Source organism: Rattus rattus, chromosome 7 (genome assembly GCF_011064425.1).
Source record: "Rattus rattus isolate New Zealand chromosome 7, Rrattus_CSIRO_v1, whole genome shotgun sequence".
In the NCBI taxonomy this organism is placed as follows: domain Eukaryota; kingdom Metazoa; phylum Chordata; class Mammalia; order Rodentia; family Muridae; genus Rattus; species Rattus rattus.
The window spans coordinates 14296334-14321187 of record NC_046160.1 but is presented as its reverse complement, the minus strand read 5'-3'; the positions used below and the strand labels follow the sequence as shown (position 1 = coordinate 14321187).

General features: G+C 42.7%; 2 protein-coding genes across 4 annotated transcripts; one reads left to right on the top strand and one right to left on the bottom strand.

The window, feature by feature from the left end:
- Nucleotides 1-4597: 4597 nt before the first annotated feature.
- On the top strand, nucleotides 4598-9248 carry Cebpzos (CEBPZ opposite strand). Of its 3 annotated transcripts, none has more exons than XM_032908887.1 (5): nucleotides 4598-4681; nucleotides 6536-6651; nucleotides 7242-7286; nucleotides 7925-8009; nucleotides 9026-9248. In XM_032908887.1, the coding sequence occupies exons 2-4, from the start codon at nucleotides 6537-6539 to the stop codon at nucleotides 8005-8007; spliced, it is 243 nt and encodes an 80-aa protein (XP_032764778.1). In that variant the 5' UTR covers nucleotides 4598-4681; nucleotide 6536; the 3' UTR covers nucleotides 8008-8009; nucleotides 9026-9248. The 3 variants fall into 3 exon arrangements, with proteins under 3 accessions (XP_032764778.1, XP_032764777.1, XP_032764776.1); XM_032908886.1 differs by lacking the exon at nucleotides 4598-4681 and adding an exon at nucleotides 4853-5400; XM_032908885.1 differs by lacking the exon at nucleotides 4598-4681 and having other exon boundaries at nucleotides 8984-9248.
- On the bottom strand, nucleotides 7874-24805 carry Cebpz (CCAAT enhancer binding protein zeta). Its single transcript, XM_032908884.1, has 16 exons — nucleotides 24613-24805; nucleotides 22372-23852; nucleotides 20080-20311; nucleotides 19333-19519; nucleotides 17109-17197; nucleotides 15112-15165; nucleotides 14331-14433; nucleotides 14156-14224; nucleotides 12878-12944; nucleotides 11624-11724; nucleotides 10913-10970; nucleotides 10521-10705; nucleotides 9796-9882; nucleotides 8919-8977; nucleotides 8742-8823; nucleotides 7874-8181 (listed from the first exon to the last, which is right to left on the bottom strand). The coding sequence occupies exons 1-16, from the start codon at nucleotides 24766-24768 to the stop codon at nucleotides 8048-8050; spliced, it is 3144 nt and encodes a 1047-aa protein (XP_032764775.1). The 5' UTR covers nucleotides 24769-24805; the 3' UTR covers nucleotides 7874-8047.
- Between the last annotated feature and the right edge of the window lie 49 nt (nucleotides 24806-24854).

The window sequence follows — 24854 nt, the reverse complement described above, 5'->3', positions numbered from 1 at the left end:
GCTATTTTCTGCAGTACGCTAGGATTGCACCTTGGGACTCTCGATGTCTCATCTCTTCCATTTAGAGAGTTCACCAAGAGCTGGCCCATTCTTTAGAGCAAGTGTGTCCAAATTTATGGCTTTTTTGGATCACATTGGACAAAGAAGAATAGTTATGGGCCACACAGATAGACAAACACTAATGGAATCTAGTAAGCTAACAACGATTCTGTGTATAAATTTCATGATATCTGTTGCCGCAGAGAAGCCCTGCATCCCAAATCCTCATATGGTGACCCTAATTACACATCACCCTGTTTAGAGAGTCTGAGAATTGTTCTGTGGGTCCCATTCGTGATCAGCAACAAAGAAAGTGAACACATCTAAGTAATAAAATGTCATTGGCCTTATTATAATTACAATTATTTTATAATACAATTATATTATTGTTGTTGTTGTTAAATGGCAACCCAGAATGGTCAGAGAGTGAACTACTTGACACGTAGTGCGTTCGATATGTGACGCAGTGATATGTGGGTGGGTGGAAGTGGTTACAGTTCTCAGTGAGTTCTCAAAGTGCTGATAGTCCACAATTTCCCTCTTGGTTGCTTCAGGCTTTGAGAAGAGTTGCTCACAACAGTAGGTGATATCGAGCGTTGTGACTATGATGTGAGAGATATGTGATTCAGGGAAGACAAGACTTGTCTAAGTCTAGGAAAGGAAGGCAGCTAATTTTTCCCTCAAGTTAGATGGCTGACTGACTGTAACTTTTAATCACCTGGCTGGTTTTTGTCTCTGAGGCTTACCTCAGCTGTCTGCTAACCTAGGTCTAGTTATGGAAGCATCTACCCTCTGTACAATGTTGTACACTTAGAGTGTTTCAGCCCCTGAGACTCACCCTTTCTTGTTCTTTCTGATCTTGAGCTCAGACTTCTCTTTGTGTTGACGGATTCAATCTGGCTTCTCTCAGCTTCCCCTGAATTGCTCATACTAACTTTGTCGATCGGTTCTAATCTTGTGACTCCTTCTCATTCTCTGCTCATTCTGTCTTCACCTGTGTGTCTACCTTTTTCTCCCTTCAACCTCTCTCTGTACAGCTGTTCCAGTAAAACTACCTCCTTCCCCTCTCCTCTTTTTTTATTTTATTTATTTTATTCTCTCTGTTCTCTCTCTCTCTCTCTCTCTCTCTCTCTCTTTTTTTTTTCTCTCTCTCTCTCTTTCTCTTTTTTTTTTTTTTTTTTTCAGCTGGGGACCCGACCCAGGGCTCTACCACTGAGCTAAATCCTCAACCTCTCTCTGTGGTCTCTTAAGTAGCTTCCCGTTTCTCTTTCTTCATGTGAAAGTTGGGCATATCCTGTTCTGTCAAATCTCTCTCTGTTTCTTGTACTTGCTTGTATTAAGAATGCTAATTTTGTTCCCCCTAAAGTCCTTCTGCAAGAGAGGGTCTGCAGAACTTTCTGGGAGCCTGCCCCTAGCTGGTTCTGATTGGTAAATAAAGACGCCAGCAGCCAATAGCTGGGAGGGGGCGGACAGAGGCGGGGTTTTAGGATTTTCTCGGTTAGGACTGGGAGGAAAGGAAGAGGAGGCCCACTATGTTTGAGGAGAATGTGGAGAGGAGACAGAGGCCACCATGAGGTAGAGAAGCAAGGCAAAGGAAGTGTGACCCAGAGGGATGCACCAATGGGTCCGGGGTGGCCAAGATGGAACATAGAAATCAGTAAGTAGTAACGCAGAATTATTGGCAGGAGGCAGATTCTAGCAGCACGGAGGGTAGGCAGTCACCAAGTAATTGTTCTGATGAGGGGACATTTAGTTAGGTGTGTGTGTGTGTGTGTCTCTCATTCGGGACCATAAACCACCGAGGCCGGTAGCAACCCTATAAATAGGCTTTACTAATAATTAATAAAACAGATTTATCACTTTGTCTATCACTCAATTAGACATCACCTTCAAACTTAAGGTGCTTCTTTCTACAAACTAACTTTGTCTTCATTGTTTGGGATTAAAGGTGTGTGCTAAGGGCCTGTCTATATTCTAGCCAGAGATTAAAGGTGTGTGCTAAGGGCTGGGCCCCCACAACTAGAAAGAGTTTTCTTCCAGTAATCATCAGTCTTGTGATCAAATATCCTACAACACCTGACTGTAGCTTTGTACGGTCTGTTTATGATTGACAGGCAACATATCTACATTGACTGAAAACAGAGTTGGAAGTTTGACCAAGATACTATTTTTCCGGGAATTTTGAAATCTGTTTTAAATTCTTTAATTTTCAAATTTATTTTATGTGTTTGAATGTTTTGACTGCATGCATGCATATGAACCACTTGTGTACCTCATGCTTTTGAAGGTCAGAAGAGAACATTGGGTCACCTGGAACTAGAGTTACAGATAGTTGTGGGGGTTCTGGGAATTGTACCCAGGTTCTCTGCAAGAAAAACAAGTACTGTAAATTGCTTCGCCATTTCTCCAGCCTCTTAAATTCTTGTATCAAATAAATAAGCTGCATATTTTTTGCTGGTCCTGAAAGCCCTGTTTAGTCACTGTATCAAAAGGCAGGAAATTGTTTTCCTTAATTTGAGATTGCCACAATTTCACTTTCATTTGAAACCTTATTATGATTTGAAACATTGTATTAGTAAGTTGGATTTCATCTTAAGGACAATACAATTCATTTAAGCGATGAGTGAAACTCACTGGGAATGCTAACTTTGTATGATGGGAGCTTTCATCATCAAGTTCTGGAATAAATTCAGTTTTGAGACCATGAGCAACTTGACACACTGTCTCAAGTAATAAAACCTGTTTGTCATTTGGCTTTAACTGAGTCACCTCATTTCTGAAAAAGTAAATGCTGTCATTTTAGCCAGCATCAATGTTTTAAAAGTAATCCTAGGCCTGGTAATGAGTTAGTCATTCATAACATGAAACCTGTGGCTTTGGCAATTTTCCTAACATACACTTGTAATACTTTTGTGCATCCATTTTCTTGATGTGATGTATAATGACTCTCCATGAAGTGTAAGTACGAGGTGGCTTCTGCATCACCCTCTATTAGTTTTACAAACGTGTCTCACTCTTTACCATTAATGGGTTATCAACCGTAACAGATATATTGACAGTGGACGATGAAATTGGGCTTTACATATATTTTATTGCCCCATGTAAGTTTCTTGGCTTAGTTGTGTCTCCTAAATAAACCATTAATTATACCACTAAATAAACCACTTTTTGAATGACATTGCATTTGTCAAAAAGACCACTAATAAAAATGGCTTGTTGAGCCATGTCTTTGTCACTGCTTTAACGTTCTGAAGAGACACCATGACCAAGGCAGCTCATAAGGAAAAAGCACTAAACTGGGAACTGGCTTAAAGTTTCAGAAGTTAATTTACTGTCATCGTGGTGTGGGTTGTAGTGGAGCTGGAGACGTCGCTGAGGGCGCCACAGTCTGATCCCTAGGCAGCGAGAAAGACTGGGTCTGGTGTGGGCTTCTGAAACCTCAAACCACACCACCCAGTGACGCACTTCCTTCAACAAGGCCACACCTCCTAATCCTTATAATCTTTTTAGACACTTCTACTCCCTGATGTAACTTTTCATTTTTTTTAATTCTATTTTTAATGATGGTTCTTAAACACTTTAACCTTCCTTGTAACCCACCATCCACCAGAGATAGTGGGAAAGAAAGGATACAGGGGAAATGGACCTGTTTAGAAAGGTTCATTGGAGCAACTCCCATCTATGCTGTCTGGAAATCAGTTCAGTTCACAGGTTATCAGGTAGTGGTGGCTCCATTCAATTGCAAACACCTCGCAGACACCTGCAGTCCAGTTTGGTACACAGTCGGGTAAGCAACAGCAGTGACAGGACCTAGCAGAGGCTGAGTCAACAGGAGGGACCAACAGGAACACCGAAAGATGTTCTTGGCTGTGCCTTTCTCAGAGAAGCAAACATGAAAGACCCACAAGTGTTGCATAGCTAGCTGTACCAGCAAGCCAAGCCAAGCCAAAAAGAAAAAAAAAATCCCATTATGCAAAAAGTCTCATGTTTTTTACCTTGAAGATTTTGTTGGGCAGTATTCATAGCTTCCTAGGTTGGACGGCCAGGGATCAGACATTTTATTTGTTTGTTTGCTGGTTTGAGACAGGGTTTCTCCGGGTAGCCCTGGCTGTTCTAGAGTAGAGGCAGGCAGATCTCTGAGGCCAGATTACATTTTAATAACAGTAGTAGTATGGCATTCCATGCTTTGTCATACACGTGGTCCCTCAGCGTCATTTCTATTTCTCTTCTCCTATCTTTCCTTCCCCTTGGTAAGTCCGATTCTTGACTACTGGGCAGTACGATGGGGCAGCACTTCTCAATTTTAATGTGCAAAGGAATTGTGTAGGAATCTGGCTAAAGGGCAGATCCCGATTTAGGGTCTCACTTTTCTGGCCACTCCCTGGTGATGGGTTGTTCCTGTTTTCATACATTTTGGGTTTGGAGTGGAGGAAAGAGGATCCATGTGCAGAGTGTCCTGGGTTCAAAGGTGAATTCTTTCTTTTGCTTGGGTGTGGCCGTGGGCAGGCTAACCTTGTCTATACAAAACGACCATCTTTCCACAGCTATGAAGCCAGGTTAGGTTCCTCTGTGGGGCGTGGCTAAAGTTGGGGGCGTGGCGCTGCGACCTTGCGCGTGCGCCGTCCGGTTGCCAAGGCCTCAGGTAAGGACAAAGCTGTGTGTCTCGCGTCCTTCATTCCCCAGTGTTGGGCGCGTGGGGTCTGTGACATTCTTGGGTCTGGGGAACACTCGAGCGAGACTCCCCCGCTGGCACAAGAGCGCGGGGCAGGCGGGAGCGTTTCCGGGTCGCCGAGCCGCGGCGCATGCTGGGACCAGGACCCCGGGTAAGGCTAGGCGCTCGCTGTTGGAACCTTGCCCGGCACTAGCCCCGGGTCGCAGCGCCGCCCGGCCGGTCGACTTTCCTTCCTCGGGTCAACACTGGAGGACACACAGGGTTGCTTCACCTGCGCTGGAGCCCCAGCCGCTCCTGTGCATGAAGGCCCCGTGGTCTTTGGTCTCCCTGGGCCATCTTGTCTGAACAGTGTGTCCCTGGTGACAATCGGGCTTTATTTTTAAGTAGACCAGCCCCGAAGCGCAGGACCTTGGAATGTAACACGTCCAACTGTTTTTAAGAAAGTAAATGTTTTATTAATAGCGTTATTTGGACTGTTCGAAGCCATAGCATCACTCTCTTCCGATCAAAAAAAGATTTTGCTCAGATTCCTTAAGTTATGGCACAGGCAGGTGTGCTGTGTCCTTGCCCCGAAACCTTAAAAAACGGCCTTGGGAACGCAGAACTGAGCGGGACTGTGAGTGATGTTGCAGAGTACTGGGAAATCGAGGAAGACAGCTCTGTCCCTCCTGCCTCATCCCCAATTATATGTAAGTTTTTTATTTGCTTCGTTTCAAAAAATGAGAATACTACCGTGTTTTGGTCCCTGAATAATTCCCATTATTAAAGTGAAACAGGAACGTTGGAGGAGGGACACATGGTAACATAGTCCAGGGCGAATCCTGACAGTGTCTAATTATTTTCATGCTTAGACACCATGAAAGGGAAGTAAAAGCAGGGGAAAGGACTGGCTGACCACGAACATTATACAACAGCCCGTCTCAGCATCAAGGACGGAGAAAATATCAGTGGGAAGATATCAGAATATTAGATAAAAAGATGAGTAGTTCTTTTCTTGATCTGAGGTTATAGGGAAGCAAGAGTTGTAAAGCACGGGCTACCTTTTGTGTATCTAGCAAGTCAAAGATCTTATTTGCTGTATAACCTTTCTTCAAAGGCACCTTTTGACTGTTGGAAACTGAACCTACTATTCATGCTAATAAGCTTGTGTGAGCCAACAGCAATACCCCTTTCTTGGTTTGTTTTTGCATACAGGGAGGGAAGATTCCAGTTACCTGTAGCTTTGCTATTTTCTGGGTCAACTCCTTCATGGGCCAGGGCTTTGTATAAAAACTGTCTGGAATGACTTCAAGGGGGGAGTTTACTGCAGTGCCACCCTAGGCTTGCTGAGTGAGAATCTTGGGAATGGGAAGTGGTCTGAAGGCTTAGGAATGCCTTGGGGATGGTGCATTAAGTGTTCCAACACTCAGGGATTTGTCTAGGGGACAAGACTGAGTTAATTTATTGTCTGGTTTCACATCCGACTAGAAAGGGCATGAACCGTGGTACAACTTAACAAAATAACCTTCCTCTTGCAGGGAAGTTTCCAAAACGGCCTTCAACTGCTGTTCCTAGTATTAGATTGTATTATAATTCCTGTCAGCTAAAAAGCTTTTCTAACCTACTTACCCATTCTGTATCAGACACTAAAAACCCTTAGTTCTTCCAGTTTGGCTTTGTAAGAAGGCCTATGCCTTCTCAGAATTTCTGTGATTTATCACATTCCTTAGGCATGGAGATTGGAAACTGCGAGTTTCATACAAGCATTGAGACTGGGAATGGAGTTTTTCTTTATAGATGTGGCAGCAGAAACTTGAACATGGGCATTCATGTTGTTAAATTTAGGATGGCTCGGACCATGGAACCCCTGGCAAAGAAGATCTTTAAAGGAGTTTTAGCTGCTGAGCTCGTGGGCGTTTTTGGAGCTTATTTTTTGTTTAAAAAGATGAACTCGAGCCAAGGTAAACCGTTCAGCAGTTGTTTTCTAGCAGGGGATGCACTAAATGTTGGTGGCATTTCTGGGCAAAACGTTTCTTGAGATTGAAGGTATGACGGTTTATGGGCAGGAGGGGAGCGAGCTGTACAATAGGTGACTTGCATTTGACTTGCAGACTAGGAGTGTGCAGGTTTTACCTGGGGAGGGTAGAACAAGCGTCCCTATTCTGGCTCAGAACTGAAGGGAATGGATGGGGGCAGTTTGGCCTGCCTGTTATACTTACTTGTAGAAAAAGCTAATACCACGTGGGTGGTGATGGTGCACACCTTTCCCAGCACTTGGGAGGCAGAGGCAGGTGGATCTATGTGAGTTCAAGGCCATTCTGGTCTATAGTGAGTTCCAGGATAGCTAGGGCTACTAAGAAATCCTGCTATGAAAAACAAAACAACAAAAATAAAGGCTATATTTTAAGATGAATATAATTTATATACTATCCTATAAGATTACTTCTTGGATTAGTAGTTGGACCTTAGTACAAAATGCTAATAGACACTAATATATTATTAAATTGTGGTTTAATATGTTAATAGTGTTTTTTTTTTTTTTAAATATCAGATTTCAGGCAAACAATGAGCAAGACATTTCCCTTCATTTTGGAAGGTATGTTTTTTCTCAAGTAAAAATTCAAGTGTAAAATAACCTATGAACTCTGTGGCACTTTACAACTTTAGAGCAAGTGACATTATTTTGTTATTGTTTTCCGACACTAGTCGCCTCCTGGGACCACATAGTAGGGACTCACACCTAATTACTTAGATGAGAACAGTTAGCTCTTATTTTAATCCTCATTACCTTTTTTATTGATCAACTTTCAGACTTTACAAATACCCCACAAAAGTTATTATTTGCCCCACCCTGCAAGCTGGAGTTTTCATTCTCAGTGGTTAAGAACAGATTCCAGAGTGAGACCTAAGATGGGGATGGGCACAAACCGTTACTGCTGTAAAAGGCTATTTTCCTCAGGCGTATGTGTTCTCAGGGATGCTGCTTTCTCTGGGGAAGAGCCAGTGCCTACCTGGACAGTTAAGAGTTGACCACAATGACGTCATGTACCTAACTTAAGCATGGCATCCGGTGCCTCAACAAGCAGCTCCCAGTGGTCAGGAGAGTGGTTACAGCTCGAGCAGGGAAGGAGCCCTGCTGTCCCTTTCATTGTTATGAAGTAATATGGAAGAATTTTTTCAATGTAAGTTTAACTTTATCGTAATTGTATAAATGACAGCACCTTGTTTCCACAGTTTATTACAAATCCATTGAACAGTCTGGAATATATGGGGTTAGAGAAAAAGATCAGCAAAAATGGCTGGGTAGCAAAAATTAAGGGTAAGTATGATCTTAACTTATTATTCACTCTGACACTGTCACTTCCTTTGTCTTTTGGGTTTCTGAGGGGCTTTCTTCTTCCTGAAGTTCTTCTTTTTCTTGATGATACTTTTCACATCTCTGTTGTGGAGCCAATCATCACGCTCAGCTTCCCACTTGAGCTGTTTGAAACCTTTGAGGGGAGAAGACAGATGAGTCTGGGCCCTGTGATCCCCAAAAGCTCCCAGACTATAACTGCATTCAGCCCAGGAGGCCTGCGATTTCCCACCCTCTGTGTATCTCCACCATTTGTTGCTCTCCTCTACTGTCTAGATGAGGATTTTACAAATGAAAATACAGAAGGATTTATACTGGAAAATTGTTCTTTTCTGTTTTATGAAAGAATAGAAACTAGTGATTATAATAACATCAGGAATAATTACATAGTCTTCAAGCATGTAAGAGTAAACCTTTAGCCAAGTCTAAACAAAATAGAAATCTTGAATCTCTAAGAAAAAACATGTTTGGGTCGGTAGTTTGTGTGTCTGGTTTATGCCTTGCTATGTGACAGGCAAGCTTTCTGCCACTTAAGGACATCTTCAGGGAAGTCCCATTTAAAAACTTGAATGGCACAAGGTGACCGGGTAGTGAACAGTTGTAATCTTACTGCTTGGGGGGAGGATGCTCAAGAGCCCAAGGTCAGCCTGGGCTACAGAAGACCCTGCTGTAGGAACAACCAAGTCAGTTACTCACTTGCATTGTCTTTGTTAGCCATGGCGTTCATGCCAGTCGTATCAAACTTGGAGCCCATATTTTCATCCAACAGATGACCAAACTTGAAAAACAGAAAGGAAGGGAGGCGGGGAAGGCCATTAGAAACTTGTAAAGAATGTAAATAGCTATTCTCTTAAGTCAGGATGTTAGCCTCACCTCTTCAGCAGAGACAAATAGGCTGGAGTCATTGAAACTTTTCTTCTTTTTCTTTTGTCCTTAAGAAAAAAATGTGTAGGTTACTCAAATGTGCACTAATTTTCCAGATCTGGTCCCCGACCAATGTTTATCTCTACAAGAAACCAACGGTATCACTCAGGATTACAATCCCACAGCTGACATGGATGGAGTTTCTACTGTGTGAAACAAAATATAAATTGTAATTCAGATCTTTTTCTTTGGCCTTGAAAAAGCTGACTGAAGAATGTTTACTGTATTATCAATAAACTTTTATTTATGCTACTGAAAATAAAATGTATTAAAAACTCACCTATAGTTTTGAATCTGTAGACATTTTAAGAAAGTTAAAGTGGTAAGATAGATAGGGCTCACATGTAATTGGACTCTTGAAACATGACTGAAAAGATCATCTAGAGACACTTCAGTGTGAGAGGTGGGGCTTGGGAACTCTCCACATTTACGAACTCTTGTTATAATTCTTAGTGTGCCTTTCTTGGCTGGGAGATGGTTTAATCAGTATACTTGTATTACAAGTGTGACGGTCAGAGTTCAGATCTATGGCAGCCATGTAAAACGTGGGTAGGAGTGCTGTGACGTCAGTGAGGAAATAGGAGGCAGAGGCAGGTGCATGTCTAGAGCCTCATGGGACAGTTAACCCGGCCTCAGTGCTGACGTCCTAAACCTAAGAGAGACCCTTGTCTCAGACAAATGGTAGAAGGTGCCTGAGGACTGATCTTTAAGAAGATTTTCTAAACGATATCAAACCAGCTCTGAAATCACATTTCCCCAATAGTAATTAATATGCATGTCATATAGTGGCTGCTATGGTTTGAAGAGACCACATGCATTTTCTTACCTTGAAATGACCCAGCAAAGTCAAAATCATCTTCACTCTTCCTCTTGCTTTTCTTAGTACTGGCTTTGGGGCTGGCTTCACCAAATTCTGTTTCCCAAGAAAGTTTGCTATTAAACCATTTTAAAACAACAAGTCTGGAAAATACTGATTTAGGCCTGGTACATCTGTTCCCATGAGTGTTCACTCCTCCAATCCAACAGAATGGGCTTGAAGGATACACGGCACTCTGGTCTCTCAGAGTCCCAGGAATTTACTCAGTGACCATCAATGAGACCAACACTTCAACCTTGCATAAGAAAGAACCATCTGCTGCTGAGGCCCAGAAGCACCATGTGAAGCAGAAGGACAAGAATACAAGGACTCAGCTGTGGTGCCCTGCTCATTTATAATCCACACCTGCCATCTTTCTCACAGGGCTGTATGACTCTATGAAGAGAGCTTTCAGAAATCTCGGAGAACACTGCTTCCGTTTGTTGACAGCAGAGGCTCTAACCCAGAACCTCACACATTCTAGGAAATGCTCTACTACTGAGCTACACTTAAATAAGTCCTTATTAAATGATAAAAAGAGTTAAGTCATATAACCACTCAACTGCAACTGGACAGAAAAGCTGTTTACTAAAGTTATTTCAATACTGATATGTGTGTTCTTCAGATATAGACACCTAGCCTAAGAATGAGCGAGAAAGCCGTGTAATTTGTGACTTAGTTTTTTCAATGTGTACCTGGAACATGGTCACTTTCGTCATCTGACACATCCATGAATGTTCCTCCATCTTCATCAATTTCAAAGTCTTCATCGTTCATACTTCCTAGGGAGACCTCGTCGTCATCCAGGTCACCGAGCTCATCGTCACTGCTCTCCGAGTCTTCCAAGTCATCTTTAGCTCCTTTTGTTTTTTTCATATTACTGGGGGTGGGGTGGGGTGTAGAGACAACACTTGTAAAGGAGGCCATGTTTTCTAAAGTGTGCTCAGGAGACTAAGCCTGAGGCATTCTAAAGGTTCCAGCCCAGTGAACGGTTTGCTCTTGGATCTCATAATTTCTAGGCTTCCTCTTCTGATGAACAATAATCTGGGAAATACCGGGAAACAGTAAAGAGAAAGTTGAGTTTTACCTGGCAAAGTCCATATCATCCTTTCCAGGCGTGAAGCAGTTGTCATCTTCAAATGTGTCTGCCCGAGAACAATACAGAAAATGTGAGAGAGCAAGGGACTAGAGGACACACATTACACCCCAGTCAGCCGCGACACAGAACCAGGACTTCACTATAGCACAATGTTCTTATCAGGACTGCTGCTGGTTTGTCTTATACAAGCCTGTGACTCAATGAAATCTTTAAAATGGGGTCTGTTAATCTGTCTATAGTTCTTTTGTTGAAAAAGAACCTTAGTGTTTATTTTGTTTTACCAAGTCAAGTATAGGATATAGCCGTAACAGCAAATAAACCCTTCCATTTTCATGTAGTTTCATTGATTACAGTTGAAAATCCCCAAGCTCCGAGGATTATAAAGAAAAAAATGATAAAGCAGCAGACATTGCTACTCATAGAATTCTGAGATTATGAAAAATAAACAGCTCTATATCATCAGAAACGGTTTCAGAAATGAAAACACTCTTCTTGCAAATAGAATTCTTACATATTATAAAGCTCAATAATTATTTTTCTAGAACAAATACGAGTAAGTTACCATAGGCTATATCTTAATCATCCACTACAATCTGCAGACCAATGATTCGTAAGTACTAAGTTCACTTATACCACTAATATTATATAGTCAATTAATAAATAATAATTTTACAAATTGAGTCAACAAAAACAAATTACCAATCATATTTTCAAATTCTTCATCATCGACATCTTCTATACTGTCTTCATCTGCATTCCGTTTCTGTTTGTCTTTAGTGACAGCAACTTTTTTGTAATACCTAAAGTAAAATGTGTATTATTTGTCTATATAACTTATGATTAAAGACTAATTACAACTCAAGTGTGTTATGGATACTGAATGGACACAAATGAGTAAAATTTGTATTCAATATAATAAGTGTTTTGAGTTAAACAAGATGGCCATAGACTCTTGAAATGTGACACATTATACCTTTCTTTACTCTTTAGAGGGTCTTCCATGTGGCCTTGGCTGGCTCTGTACACACAAGCCCTCGTTTCTTCCTGAGTGCTGGGTTGCAGGTATGAGCCACCAAGCACTTCTAAGTGAGGTAGAAGCAGCTTGCAAGACTTTATAGTGTCTTATAAGCCATTTCCTCAAATATCTTAACATGGCATCAGAGAGGCCTCAAGGTGTGTGTAGAGTGTTGTCTAGCATGAACAAGGCCCTGAGTTTAATCCCACATGACAGGAAAATAATTGCATGGTAAAAGGTTAGTTCATCCTCAACACTACTTATCTAAGTATTAGAATATGGTGGTTTTAAATGATCTAAAATCGTTAACAACTTATCAGCCCACCCAAAGTCACAGGAAAACTTAAGACTTTCCCATTGGCATCACACTCATAAAATTATTCACAGTAAAAGTTAAAAGCAATTTAAATTAAACCTAATTAACTAATCAATCAGATAACTTGATACCATATTACAAAGCACTAGAAACATCAGTAGCGACTTTAAAGATCAATCAGACCAAATCCAACTTCACTCAATGGATCCTTCTGCTCGAAGGATCATGCTCTGGACAAATTACTCCCGAGCTACTACTATATTAAACTAACAGACTAAGAAAGAGTTACTGTTTGGGAGCTAAGAGGCAGGGGGATCACAGCTGGAGGTCATCTTAGGTAATATTCAGAAGGATTAGGAGTTAGGGTTAGAATTAGCTTGATGCCCCAGAGTGGGGGAATACTAGAGTGGTGAGGGGGGAGTGGGTGGGTGAAGGAGCACCCTCTTAGATACAAGGGGAAAGGAAGATGGGATGGGAGGTTTGCAGAGGGGAGACCAGGAAGGGGGACACTTGAAATGTGAATAAATAAAATAAAAATCTAAAAAAATAATAAGATAAAAAAGCAGTATACCAAATAGAAACATTTAAACAGTACCAAAGAATGCTGAACTAGGTCTCTTACCTGTAGAAGAACACTTCATCCACTGGGATCTGGCTTTCTTCTTTTGCAAGGAACTCTTTACTATTCACTGCAGAACGAAGCATTTTATTATGCCCATTCCTGCCACTCACACGCTCAGACTATATCTACCGTACTGGCAGTTCTGAAATCTTGACTTTTTTTTCTTGAAAGGGTTTTCTGTGAAGCCCTGGCTGTGGTATGAGTCACCACTGCTGAATGGTTCTGAAATCTTGCAACAAGACAGTGTTGGGTAAGCGGCCCGCAGTACAAAGCACACCTCTGAGGTGTGGACAAGCCTCAGAATCCTAAGCTCGTGGCTGTCCTCTAGAGGACACACCAGTGGAGCGACAGGTTCTTGTGTTGCTCTCCAAATGTACCCAAGATGCAAGTTTCAAAAGAATCAAATTATTTTAAATAAGATTTATATGTACATGTGTGGGCAAAGACGTATGACTGCAGGAGTCTGCAGTAGCCACAGATGTTGTATCTCCCTAGAGGTGAGGTTACAGGTGGTTGTGAGACACCCTAGATGGGTGCCAAGAACCAAACTTGGGTCTTCTCCCAGAGAAGTACTTCTAACCACTGAGCTAACCACTGAAGCCCCTCGAAGAGTACCCACACGCCGGACTACAGCACACTCTGGCTGTCTCAGAAGAAATGTACAACAATGCTTCTAGTTTTAAAACTAGGAAGAAACCATCAACAGAACTTTCCATAATTTTACTTAATACTGAGGAAAATAAAAACAAAAAAGAATTCGAGGATATTAGCTTTTCTTCTAAAGAAATAAAACTTCTGATTTGATTTAAAGATTTGGTTTGCCTCACAGTCCTCATTACCTGAGTTATCCTGCTGACATTTCTGGATTTCTGGGAGGAAATAACTAAAACTTCTAACTGTAATGCTTGAGTAGATGAAGGAGGGATGTGGTGTGTGAAGAAATGTCCTTTCTGAATAGAGAAGCAGAACCGCGTCTGGAAGATTACATGTCCACAGGGGACATCAACCACACTGCCAATGGTGCGGCATCAAAGAGTCAGCCGTGCAGTTTGGTCAGAAGAGTTTAAGACGCTCTGAAGAGTACCAGCCGTGAAGTGAACGAGCTGGCTTCTAAGGAGCTGCGTGCTATGGGCAGGGCAGAATACAATGGGGTAGCTGCCAAGGCTGGGCAATGGCTGCCAGAGGGCCTATCATTTATTTACTGTGTTTATCACGATAAAGTAGGCCACGGAATATGGCGTGTGTTGCCCTGTGGGATGCTGTCCTTTGGAGTCTTACCAGCAAGATCCCGCACATTCTTCATAAAGTGCTTCCTTTTGGGTTGCATCACCACGCTGTCGGTATTTTCTGAAATGCAAACCATGACGGTCGGTGTAATGGGGCAGTTACACATTCATTCCCTCACTAAATCCCAGCAAGCAAACCAGAGCGCCATTAAACAATGGAGGCCTACCTTTGCCTTTATGTAGCTTTGGATTTCGGTATACAAATCGGTCCAGGAATCTCATGAGTGTGAAATCCTGCAGCGGGTCCCCTGAATACTGAATGTGATTTCCCTGAAAGGTGGAAAGATGATGGAGGAGTTATGGATTTAGTTGAAAGAACCCATCCATCCATCCATCCATCCATCCATCCATCCATCCATCCATCCATCCATCCAGGAAAAACGTAAGCTGCGGTTGCATTCTGTCTGAGACACATATGAACAATATTTGTCTTGTACACCACACTAAAAAACTATACACAAACACCTATTTTACAGGCAACGTACAGGAGACTGTAACCATTATAAGACTCTGGCTGAAAAAGCACATCCAGGAAGCAGAGGCCACAGCATGTTTCCCAGGAGAGGCAGCTTGTGATAAGAGCCGCTGTTTACTGAGGGGCTGTACTGCCACTCATCTCAGCATGAGATCCGCACTTTGTTCTCTGTGCTGGACGTTGGTCCTCGACAACAGCAGAAAAACACCAGATTCTACACAGCATCAACTACTGAGGACCGAAAACTACAATACTTAGCCAGGTATGAAGGCATCCTGCACTTAGAGGCAGGCGGTTCTCTGTGAGTTCAAGACTAACCCAGAGAAACTGAGTTCTAGGATAGCCAAGGGCTCTGTCTTAGCAAACAATACACACACGCCATCGCACGCCACATCTTTTAATAACACACACACAAAAACTACCCCCCAAAACCCTATAATATTTACACATTTTAGAGAGTATTTTATACTTACCTCAAGGATAGTCTTTGCAAAGAGGGCCACAGAAGGGTGGAAATGTTCAGATAGCTGTATAAGAAGATGTAAGGGTCATTATTTTTAGTCAGTTTCCCCCCCCCCCAAAATTACAGGCTATTTGAGAAAAATCTTGAGAACTGAAACTTAAGCAATACAGAAAGAATCATTCTCAAATATTTGGTTTCCAAACCATGTGAGCACTTAAAAATCTGAAAGTTTAAGAACTTCTAGCTAAGAAGGTTGTTTTATTATTTACTTTATTAGAAGGTACAATGGGAAACTTGAATGCTTGCAGTTCCTTTACATTACTAAGTCCAGGGATGGAGACAGCTCAGCCCTTCACACCTGAAGCACTTGGACGGATTCTAAGTTCAGGTCCCAGCACCCACACAGTGGATCTGCACTGCCTGCAGCTCCAGTTCCAGGGGATCTGACGCCTTCTTCCGGCCTCTTGGAACCAGGCATACAAGTGGGCACACTTACGTACATGCAAGCAAAATGCTCATACACAGAAAATGAAAATAATAACATAGCTACCATGTATTAATACAAACAACATGTTTGTAAAAAAAAGTGGGGGTTGGGGATTTAGCTCAGTGGTAGAGCGCTTGCCTAAAAGCGTAAGGCCCTGGTTAGGTCCCCAGTCGAAAAAAAGGAAAAAAAAAAAAAAAAAAAAAAAAAAAAAAAAGAAGTGCATTTCAGAACACAAATTACAAAAGTATTAAAAAGTATTACTAATTCTAAAAGTATTAGTTAACCAACAAAATGTTGGTTCAGGTGAACAGAATGCAGTGCATTTTCAATCGTTCTCAGTGTTGTATAACATTTGAGCAAATATGAAGAGAACCTAGCCTCAAACAGATCTGTGGTTAAGAAAGGAGTTAATAAGTCTTTCACCAAAGTGTGGGTTTCCTTTGACACTATACCAAAGGCAAAATTAATGGCCAGGCAGAGTCAACCGCACCAAGTGGCCTTAGGCATTTGCTACTTAGAGTTAACTGGTCTATTATGAACGTGTAGACCTTCCCCAGATGTGAATTAGGAACACTGGACACTGGTCATTTGAAAAACCCTGGATGAGCAGGGCAGTTCCTCCAAATGGCACAGAATTGCACTGTTAGTGTGAACACTAATTTCATCAGCCAACTTTGTAGAGAGGCGCGATTGATCCTGAGGCACTGCTTGAGAATGAATTCTGTCACTCGCTACAGGTACTGTTGGGCAAATGAATCAGAGTATGCCAGTCAGTCTATCAGCACGCAGCTCTGTGATCAGGGACAGCTGACCAAGTTCCACCTTGAGACATGCTCGACCTCCACACTTAGGTGCAGCAGGAGTGGGAATGCGCACTTTCCGTTTACACAGGGAACACGGGCATGCATCTAGGTCGACAATGAGAGCTTTATCATCCTGCAGTGATCTGGCTCTCCCTCCCCTTATGTACTACAGGAACATGCAGAGAAGAATATATCGGAAGTCGGCTACAGACACAGCAGCTCTGAGTCAGTTCACCTGTCTCCTTTATATCATCAGTGCTGTGCCAGCAGGAACAGACAAAGGACACACTGGCACCACCAGGACAGTAGCTGTGGTCTTGCAGACTCAAAGGAGTGCTGTGAGAATCTGCACTCGCATTTCAAGAATAACTCACAGGGGGAAACTCACTGTCTTTTGATCACAGGAGGTTATCAGAAACCTAACTCCTCTTCTTCACTTACAAAATAACATAGTAAAGACATCTATTCTCACACCACGCAGGCAGGACACATGAGAGAGCCACATGCAACAATCCTTGCTTGGATTTGTAAGCTAGCTGTGGTATTTTTATTTACATGCACAGCAGTGAAAAGTCTCTGTAAAGTGGACACAGCACTGTTCTCACCATCATGTGCTTTAACATTAGCTTCATCATTTGCAAGTCAAGTTTCAATGTGTAAAACCCAGGAAAGCAAGAAGAAGCACAAACAAATGGAAGGTGGTTGAGATTACTTTACCTTTCTGAGCTCCCAAAGATTTGTATGTTCAGCTCCACAGAATAAAGGATTTCTACTGAATGGATCATATGTCTTTAACTGCTTGCCACCTAAGAACACAGTATTTTGGAAATGCTTTATTCCTAGTTCAGGAAGACACTTCAAAACTATCACAACTAATGTTCTCACAGAAAAGACCTAATCTTCAAAACTGGTGGTAGTTTGGTAATCCAATACTAGATTTAAAATGCCAAGTCCTTTCAACAATTTACTTTGATGTCTGTCTACTCAAACATTTTTTTTTCCTGAAAAAACTTTGCAACATACTGGCCCCACCTTCCAAATGACCGATCTCTTCGGTTTTTCAAGCATGCAGAGAAAGTGCTGAGAAAACAGACATTAAATAGGTAAGATGGAAATAACCTAAGGAATACATCTGGAGTATTCCAGAGCTGTGCAGTTCCAAATCCTTACTGTTAAGCTGTATTTGGGAATATTTTTCCTTGGAACAGATTTATATGTTTGCTGAAACCCCAAAATAAAAGAGACTTACTTTCCGTTTTTACTTTTTCTTGTTAAGTATATGCGTGTGCAAGTGCCACAGGGCTGCGTGTGGAGATCAGAAGACAGTATTTAGGAGCCAGGTCTCTGTCCAGTTCAAGATCTGGGACCCAGAGACTGAACTCAGGCCCTGAGGCTCAGGGGCGAGTCCTTTCCCTTTCCTGGACGACTGTCTCACGGCCAGCAAGGCCAGTAAGTCCACTGTCAACGGTGTAGCCCTAGTACAAGCTTGCCGCCTCCCGAAGGACAAGAGTTTGTGCTTCAGACAGATAAATCCTTTTAAGAGCCTCCCTCTGACACCAGCACTCTCTTTTTTTTTTTTTTTTTTTTGAGTTTCTATCGAACCCAGGGGATTTTAGCCTTCCTAAGCAAGCGCTCTACCACTGAGCTAAATCCCCAACCCCAGCCAGCACTCTCTTTAACATGTCCAAATGCGTTGGGGATTTAGCTCAGTGGTAGAGCACTTGCCTAGCAAGCGTGAGGCCCTGGGTTCGGTCCCCAGCTCCGGGGGAAAAAAAAAAAAACCAAACATGTCCAAATGTACACTCAAGGCTGAGCTACCATGGTCCTAAGAGAATGGGTCTGTACTGCCTTCCTCACTCCAAGGCTGGCCTTCTTTTTTCCTTGTGGCCTCCGATAAAGACCACATTTATAAACTTTCTTTTGGCTCTAATATTCTATTAACTGACTTATTTTCTTCTGATATGTGTGTGTGCGTGTATAGTCACTTAGGGCTTCTATTTCTGAGGGTCTGTCTTATCTATCTTAAAAACCCGTGTAAGGGGCTGGAGCGATGGCTCAGTAGTTAAGCATTGGCTGCAGTTCTAGAGGACCTGGCTTCGACTCCTATCACCAACATGGTGCTCACCACTGTCTAACTCCAGTTCCACGGCATCCAATGCTCTCTTCTGGCCTCCTGGACACTAGGCATTCACATGGCGCACAGGCGTATGTACAGGCCAAACACATATACACATAAGTACACACTTAATAAAAGATCTTTAACAAACAGCAAAGGATGAATATGACAGCCACACAAAAAACAAGAGGGGCCATAAAGCTGTGGTCAAGCACAGCTCCATTGAGAAACTTTATGGAAGCCACACTCAGGTGCTTTCTGTGCTTGATTAACGTGGCTCACGGAGGCTTAAACTCCTATTTAGACCGGAAATACGTGATTCACCGTGCATCTAGCATTTCATTGTTTTCCACCGGATTCCCACGGCTCTGAAGGCATCTGCTTGGTTTCCAAGATAATTAAAGTGTGTAATTCTGCTAATGAAGATTACCTGTGATTCCCTACCATTGAAATTGCACTTCATGGTAGCCAATGAAGTTCAATACTCGCTCAGCCACACAAAGGCCCTGGGTTCCACCTCCAGCATTCACACTCTCGTGAATGCACGCACGCACGCGTGCACACACACACGCACACACACACGCACATGCACGTGGCACACCATACTCACAGGGCTATGAAGATAACAGAGGAAACGAATTCTTCGTTTAAAAGCTCAAGGGAGGGGTGGGGATTTAGCTCAGCGGTGAGCACTTGCCTGGCAAACGCAAGGCCCTGGGTTCAGTCCCCAGTCGAAAAAAAAAAAAAAAAAAAAAAAAAAAAAAAAAAAAAAAAAAAAAAAAAAAAAAAAAAAAAAGCTCAAGGGAACAAGCCAAAGGACTTCACCTTTCAAATTGTCAAAGTGCACCCAGGAAGCGGCCTTCGGCTTCTCGGTTTCTGCGCTGTTCTCAGGCTCAGCCTCCTTCGCCTCCACTTCCTCCACTGCATCTGTTGCTGTTTCTTTGTCTGCATCGGTAAACTTTTCATCGTCACTGTCATCTCCCACGTCAATGAAGTTTTCTTCATCAGATTCCTAAGGACATGGATCAATGGCTGTTAATCAATGGGAATGGCAATGACGTCTGTATTCATTATGTGATGTGGAGTTTCAAAGACTCACTGCAACTCTGGTAAAAGGTGAAGAAGCACCAGTCAAGTAAAACTCTAGTCATGACTGCCACTCAGGTGAAACAGAAGGCTGCACTCTCTCCTAAACAGGAGAGATTTTAGAACTGAATCCTCAAACATCTGTCATGTTATAAACAACGAAGACTGGTGCTATCGGTATTTATTTCCTCTTCATAATGGAGGAATCAGACGGAAGGGTCTACTCAGTCTAGAATCACCGAGGACTACCTCATATGACTGCAGTTTCTACTGGAGGGCAGTTTCTCATGGAATAGACGGAGGGGTCAAGCAACCTGCCCATGGATTTAGTCGTCCGCCTGGCAGTGAAGCCGAGCCCCTGAACTTACACTGTAATGCTCCAGAGAAACCTCGTCACCGTCAGTGAAGCAAAGAAAACCACACCCACAAAAGCACCCGCCTAACACCCCAGCACCCACTAGGGTCGAGCAGCAGTAAAGAACACACCGGATGATCATCTAGTTGGCTTCTTAAATCTGGTTTTGCTTTAAGAATCTCAGACACAAGATATAAGGCTCCACAAATGAATGGTGGCATCTGTGTGCAGGTAACCTGAAGTAACCTCTTCACAAAAGCCTTCACCCGGCGTAGCATGATGTCAGCTTTCAAAGATTTGTAGATCAGGTTAAGAAACATCGCTTGCTTGGAACATGTCGTCAACCCCGGATCTAACATCTTTCTGTAAATGAAGTCAACGTCAAATGTCCATTCATAAAGTCATCTTTACATCCAGTAGTCACATTTAAAGACTCTACAACCAATACAAAAACCTCGTCTTAGGGACACATTTTCTGCATATGTTAGAATAAGAAACTATTTCTGTCTTATCAGATAAAGTAAAAATCAATGACCCCAAGAAAAAGAACACACAAAGGAAAGAAATCATCAGGTAAGAGCCACCTGTTTTGTGACTTTTTTCTCCTTTAATAGTTTTTTATACAGATACAGACCCCACCTGAAAGGTTACACAAAAGTCAATTAATAAAAACTGATACCCACTCAATCTACTTTTAATCAGTTCTTAGAAGGCAGAGGCAGGCAGCTCAAGTTTGGTCAGCCTGATTTCCATAGCAAATTCAAGAGTAGCCAGGGCTACAGTGAACTGCTAACAAAACAATAAAAACTGTCACCTATGAAGCAGTAGAGGTGATGGCCCGAGTGTCTTTGCTCACTCTCCAGGTGAGCAGGGCAGCATCCCTCATATGGAGACCACAAATGAGTAGTGAAAAAGGAAACTGAGTCCTTAAAATGTGACCCAATGGACTAAGCAAGTATCCTTCATACATACCATCCCAGTCCAGAATGTTCTCTGCATGCCCACAGTCCCTAAAATAGGTTCGGTTCTTCTAATCTCTCAGTCTTATGCTCTGTGGTTTCCTACACTGAGTCCGCCTCAGTTTTCCTGCCTTTTCTCCCAAGGTTCAAAGGTATCAGATTGCCGTATTACAAGCTTCCTCCATATACTGCTTTCCTTAATGAGGGGTCCAATCAGGCACAGACTAAAGCCTTCATTACTTATCCCAAATAAAGCTTCTTCCTATACAGCTTTCTTGGAAATTATGTGTGTGTGTGCATGTGTGTGTGTGTCAGAGGACACCCTAGTGTTTGTTCTGTCCCTCCATCCTATGGGCACTGGGGACTGAACATAGGGGGGCAGCCTTGTCAGTAAGGACCTTTATTCCCTGGGCCATCTCCCTGGTCCTAAAGCTCTGCTATGTAAGGTCCCAGTCCTGTCATTCACAAGCTGACACTTAGGAAATGCTTCCTCATGGGAATGTCAGGCCATGAGACAGATGCACATCCTGCATTTCACTAATAAAATACTGTAAGAAAAACGACGTTAATCAAGTAACCAAAGGGTTTTACTGAGAATTAAATAATTTACCCAATTTTAACATGGCAAACTACTACCTGGGATTCAAATCATTGTAAGTATGGCTTAAATCTAAACTATTAATCATTACTTTACATTTTCCTTCATAAGTTACAGATGTGCAACTGTTAAAAAAAAACAAACACAAAAATCAAATTAGAGGCTGGGTGTGATAGGCCATGCCTTTAATCCTAGCACTCGAGTCAGAGACAGTTGGATCTCTATGGGTTTCAGAGCAATCAAAGCTAAATGGTGAGAGCCTGTTTCAAAAAATTAAAAAGCAAAAAGAATAGATGGGTTCCTCAGCACAGCTTGCTGACATATGTAAGACAGACCCAAAGTGCTTACACTGTAGACAACGCCTGCCTTGGTGAGACACAGGACAAACAAACCAAACCAAGCTAAACCCTGAAATCTGAAACTCCTAACACGCATTCTTCAGCATACTTCATAAGGTGCAGCGTGGGATGTCTGTGACGGGGCCATATCTTATATACCCAGAACATGGGCAGCAGATGTAAGCATTCAAAAATGAATGAATTACTCAACAGCGGCAGGAAGAACTGGAGGGAGATTTAGAATGAGTACATTGGGGAAAGGGATTTCAATTCCTCCTCTGGTTCTAGTTCTTTACTCTCCCCCAAGACTTAAAACAAATAGAGCAAAGTGTTACCTTTGAAACAGGAGTCAGAGTGCCATGTGCTCAAAGCTGGAGAATGCTTAGTTGTAGGGGGAGGGGATGCTATGTATGAATACTTATATAGATACATATATGTTTACCTACACACACACACGCACACACACTCCTTTTATCTTATACTACATAGCCACACCACAGCAAGTTTTCACCACACTCATGCACTTACTTGTATAAAGCTGTGTAGTATCGGTCAGATATTGTCTGCTGAGAATTCATTACCTGGAAAAGCAGCATCAAAGCCTGCACACTAGTATTAAAATTTACAACATGCAACACTTTGAATAAAGTGTCCACCTGCTCCCTCACTCTGTCGTCACCTATGTGGGAGTAAGGGTACGCTCTGTTCACGCCTGTTAAAAGGGCACTGAGCATTTTTGATTCAATGTCTTTTTTCTTGATACAAGTCCGAAAGAAACAAAAATAAAGAGTTATTAATTTGTTAGCCAGCTCACTTTCTTCATGGGAGAGGACCATTTGGTTTAAAAAGCAAATTGCATAATACTGAGCTTTGGGGCTGATATTTGAGCGAAAGAGTAGCCGTTCTATCTCTCCACACACGACTCCCTTCATATTGGGATGCTTCCGCAGCAGCACTTCGAGCAGATGGGAAGCTTTGGTGGCGATTCTGTTCTGCGGGTCTCCCAGCTTATTTATCACCTGCACAAGAAGAGCCTTTTCCTCCTCGGGTTTATCACAGAGAAGCTCATGGGCCGCTACCAGGGCTCGGGTTTTGGTGGTTACCAGGGAATCGTGACTTAAAGTCTCGAGGACCTGAACAAATTCTGCTACCAAGTGCTTCAGTTGGTGCTCGTAATACCACAGGATCAGTCTTCTATCTCTTGAGTCCTTGTTGCCACTGGACAGCTCTTCCAGTTTGTGAAGGGGGCGCTGGCTGAAGAGCCGGAGCTTCCGGCTGTCCGGAAGGAGGTCTGTGATGAGCAGCTCCTTGAACGTATCCAAAGCCATGAGGCACTGCTGCTTGCTGCCCTTCTTTCTAACAAGGCTCAAGAGGGTTTCTACAAACTGGAGTGTGTGAACAGCGTCATCCTGGATCAGAAGGATCATGGCCGCCATCCTGTCGGCTAGCGTCCCCGATGACACGATTGCCTTCATCCAGGTGGAGGAGCCTCCCTTTTGATTGCTTGTCTTATTCTTGAATAAGCTGACTTCCTGCTCGTACAGCTTCTCGGCCAGGGCTTTGTACTTGGACACTACATCCCGAGGCTGTGGTTCCAAGGAAAACTCACCGCTGTATTCCATGTCGTACCACTTGCCCCCAGGCTTGAGTAACAGCGTCTGTCTCTCCAGAAATTCGAATGCATCGGGCTGTTTATCCCTCTTCGCTTTGGAGACGGTACTGCTCTCGGGATGCTGCTCTGGTACGCTTTTATTTTTCACCGTCTTTTTTCCTTCTGCTGCTTTCTGTTTCTTATTCTCTACCTTCGGTAGTTTTGCTTCTTTTTTGCTGGCGTTTTCTTTTTTCTCTGGTTCATCCTCTTCAATCAGAGACTTCGAGTATTTGGCCAAATTCAGATTCTGAATAAATGCCTCCAATTCACCTTGTTGGAGGTCGTCGATGGTTCCCTTTTTGCCTCCATCTACTACTTCTTCATTTTCATCCAAAGTAGCCAGCATAAGGTAATCTTGCTGCAGAAACACATTAAAAAAAAAATGCCATATTACAAACCAAGGACTTCACCTTTAACAACCATCACGTGTGAATTACTACACTATTACCTGGCAAAATCAGAGATATGCAACAGGAAAATGCACAAAAGATATGTACATCATAGGGAAAAGGATTTTGAAGAACCTTCTTCAAGATATGTAATGCGTCAGGTGAGCAAGGTTAAAGGTTTATGAGTGGGCAGGGGTATGGCTCAGTGGGTCAAATCCATGCCAAGCAAGGCTGGTGACTGAGGTTCGATCCTCGGAATGCACATAAAGGAGAGAATCGATTCTAAAGTTGTCCTCTGATTTCCACACAAGTATGTAACAACAAACACACAGTACTCCTTCCAATAATATAAAATACGTTATGAGACAGTACAGGGAAGAAAAGGCACTTTCATAAAAGGCTAATGTAAACTAGCATGTCCTTTTAGCGACTTCAATCTAACCTATAAGGCATTTACCTTTTAACCTAGCAGATTTAGATTACGCATACACTAATGTTCAAAACCCATGTCCACGTGGTTAGAATTAGATCGCCTACATTTTAACGAAGTTAAATGAGTTAAAACACAGTTACACAGGAGGAAACATGCAATCCGAATTGTTTCTTTTTCCACTGAGGAACGGTAAAAGTAAAAGTGGGAAGCACTTAGAACAAATCGGAGGCTGGGCTGCGGGTCCCACACTCCCGGCAGCCGTGCGCATCCCCTTTCCCGGAGCCTGAAGCGGTTACCTTCGTGCCTCCGAGGCGTAACACCTCCTCCAGAGAGAAGCCATTCTTGGCCTCATCGCTATCCTCCTCGTCTTCCTCGTCTGGATCTTCTGTCACCTCTTTGGGACGCCAGGGATTCTTGGCAAGGAACTCTAAAGGTTCCTGGTCCGCCGACATTGTAGGCTGGACACGCGAGCGCAGTCCTTAGCTCACTTCCGCTTTCCGGTGACGCACTTCCTATTTCGTGAGCACAGTAGGAAATA

Bases quoted from the DNA above. Each gene is read 5' to 3' on its own strand.
- Cebpzos (XM_032908886.1), top strand. The intron at 6,652-7,241 runs GTAAACCGTTCA...TTTAAATATCAG, and splicing joins AAAGATGAACTCGAGCCAAG to ATTTCAGGCAAACAATGAGC. The intron at 7,287-7,924 runs GTATGTTTTTTC...TTGTTTCCACAG, and splicing joins ATTTCCCTTCATTTTGGAAG to TTTATTACAAATCCATTGAA.
- Cebpz (XM_032908884.1), bottom strand. From the start codon at position 24,768: ATGTCGGCGGACCAGGAACCTTTAGAGTTCCTTGCCAAGAATCCCTGG. The intron at 14,434-15,111 runs GTAAGTATAAAA...TCCACCTTTCAG, and splicing joins TTGCAAAGACTATCCTTGAG to GGAAATCACATTCAGTATTC. The intron at 11,725-12,877 runs GTAAGAGACCTA...ATTTTACTTTAG, and splicing joins GATGAAGTGTTCTTCTACAG to GTATTACAAAAAAGTTGCTG.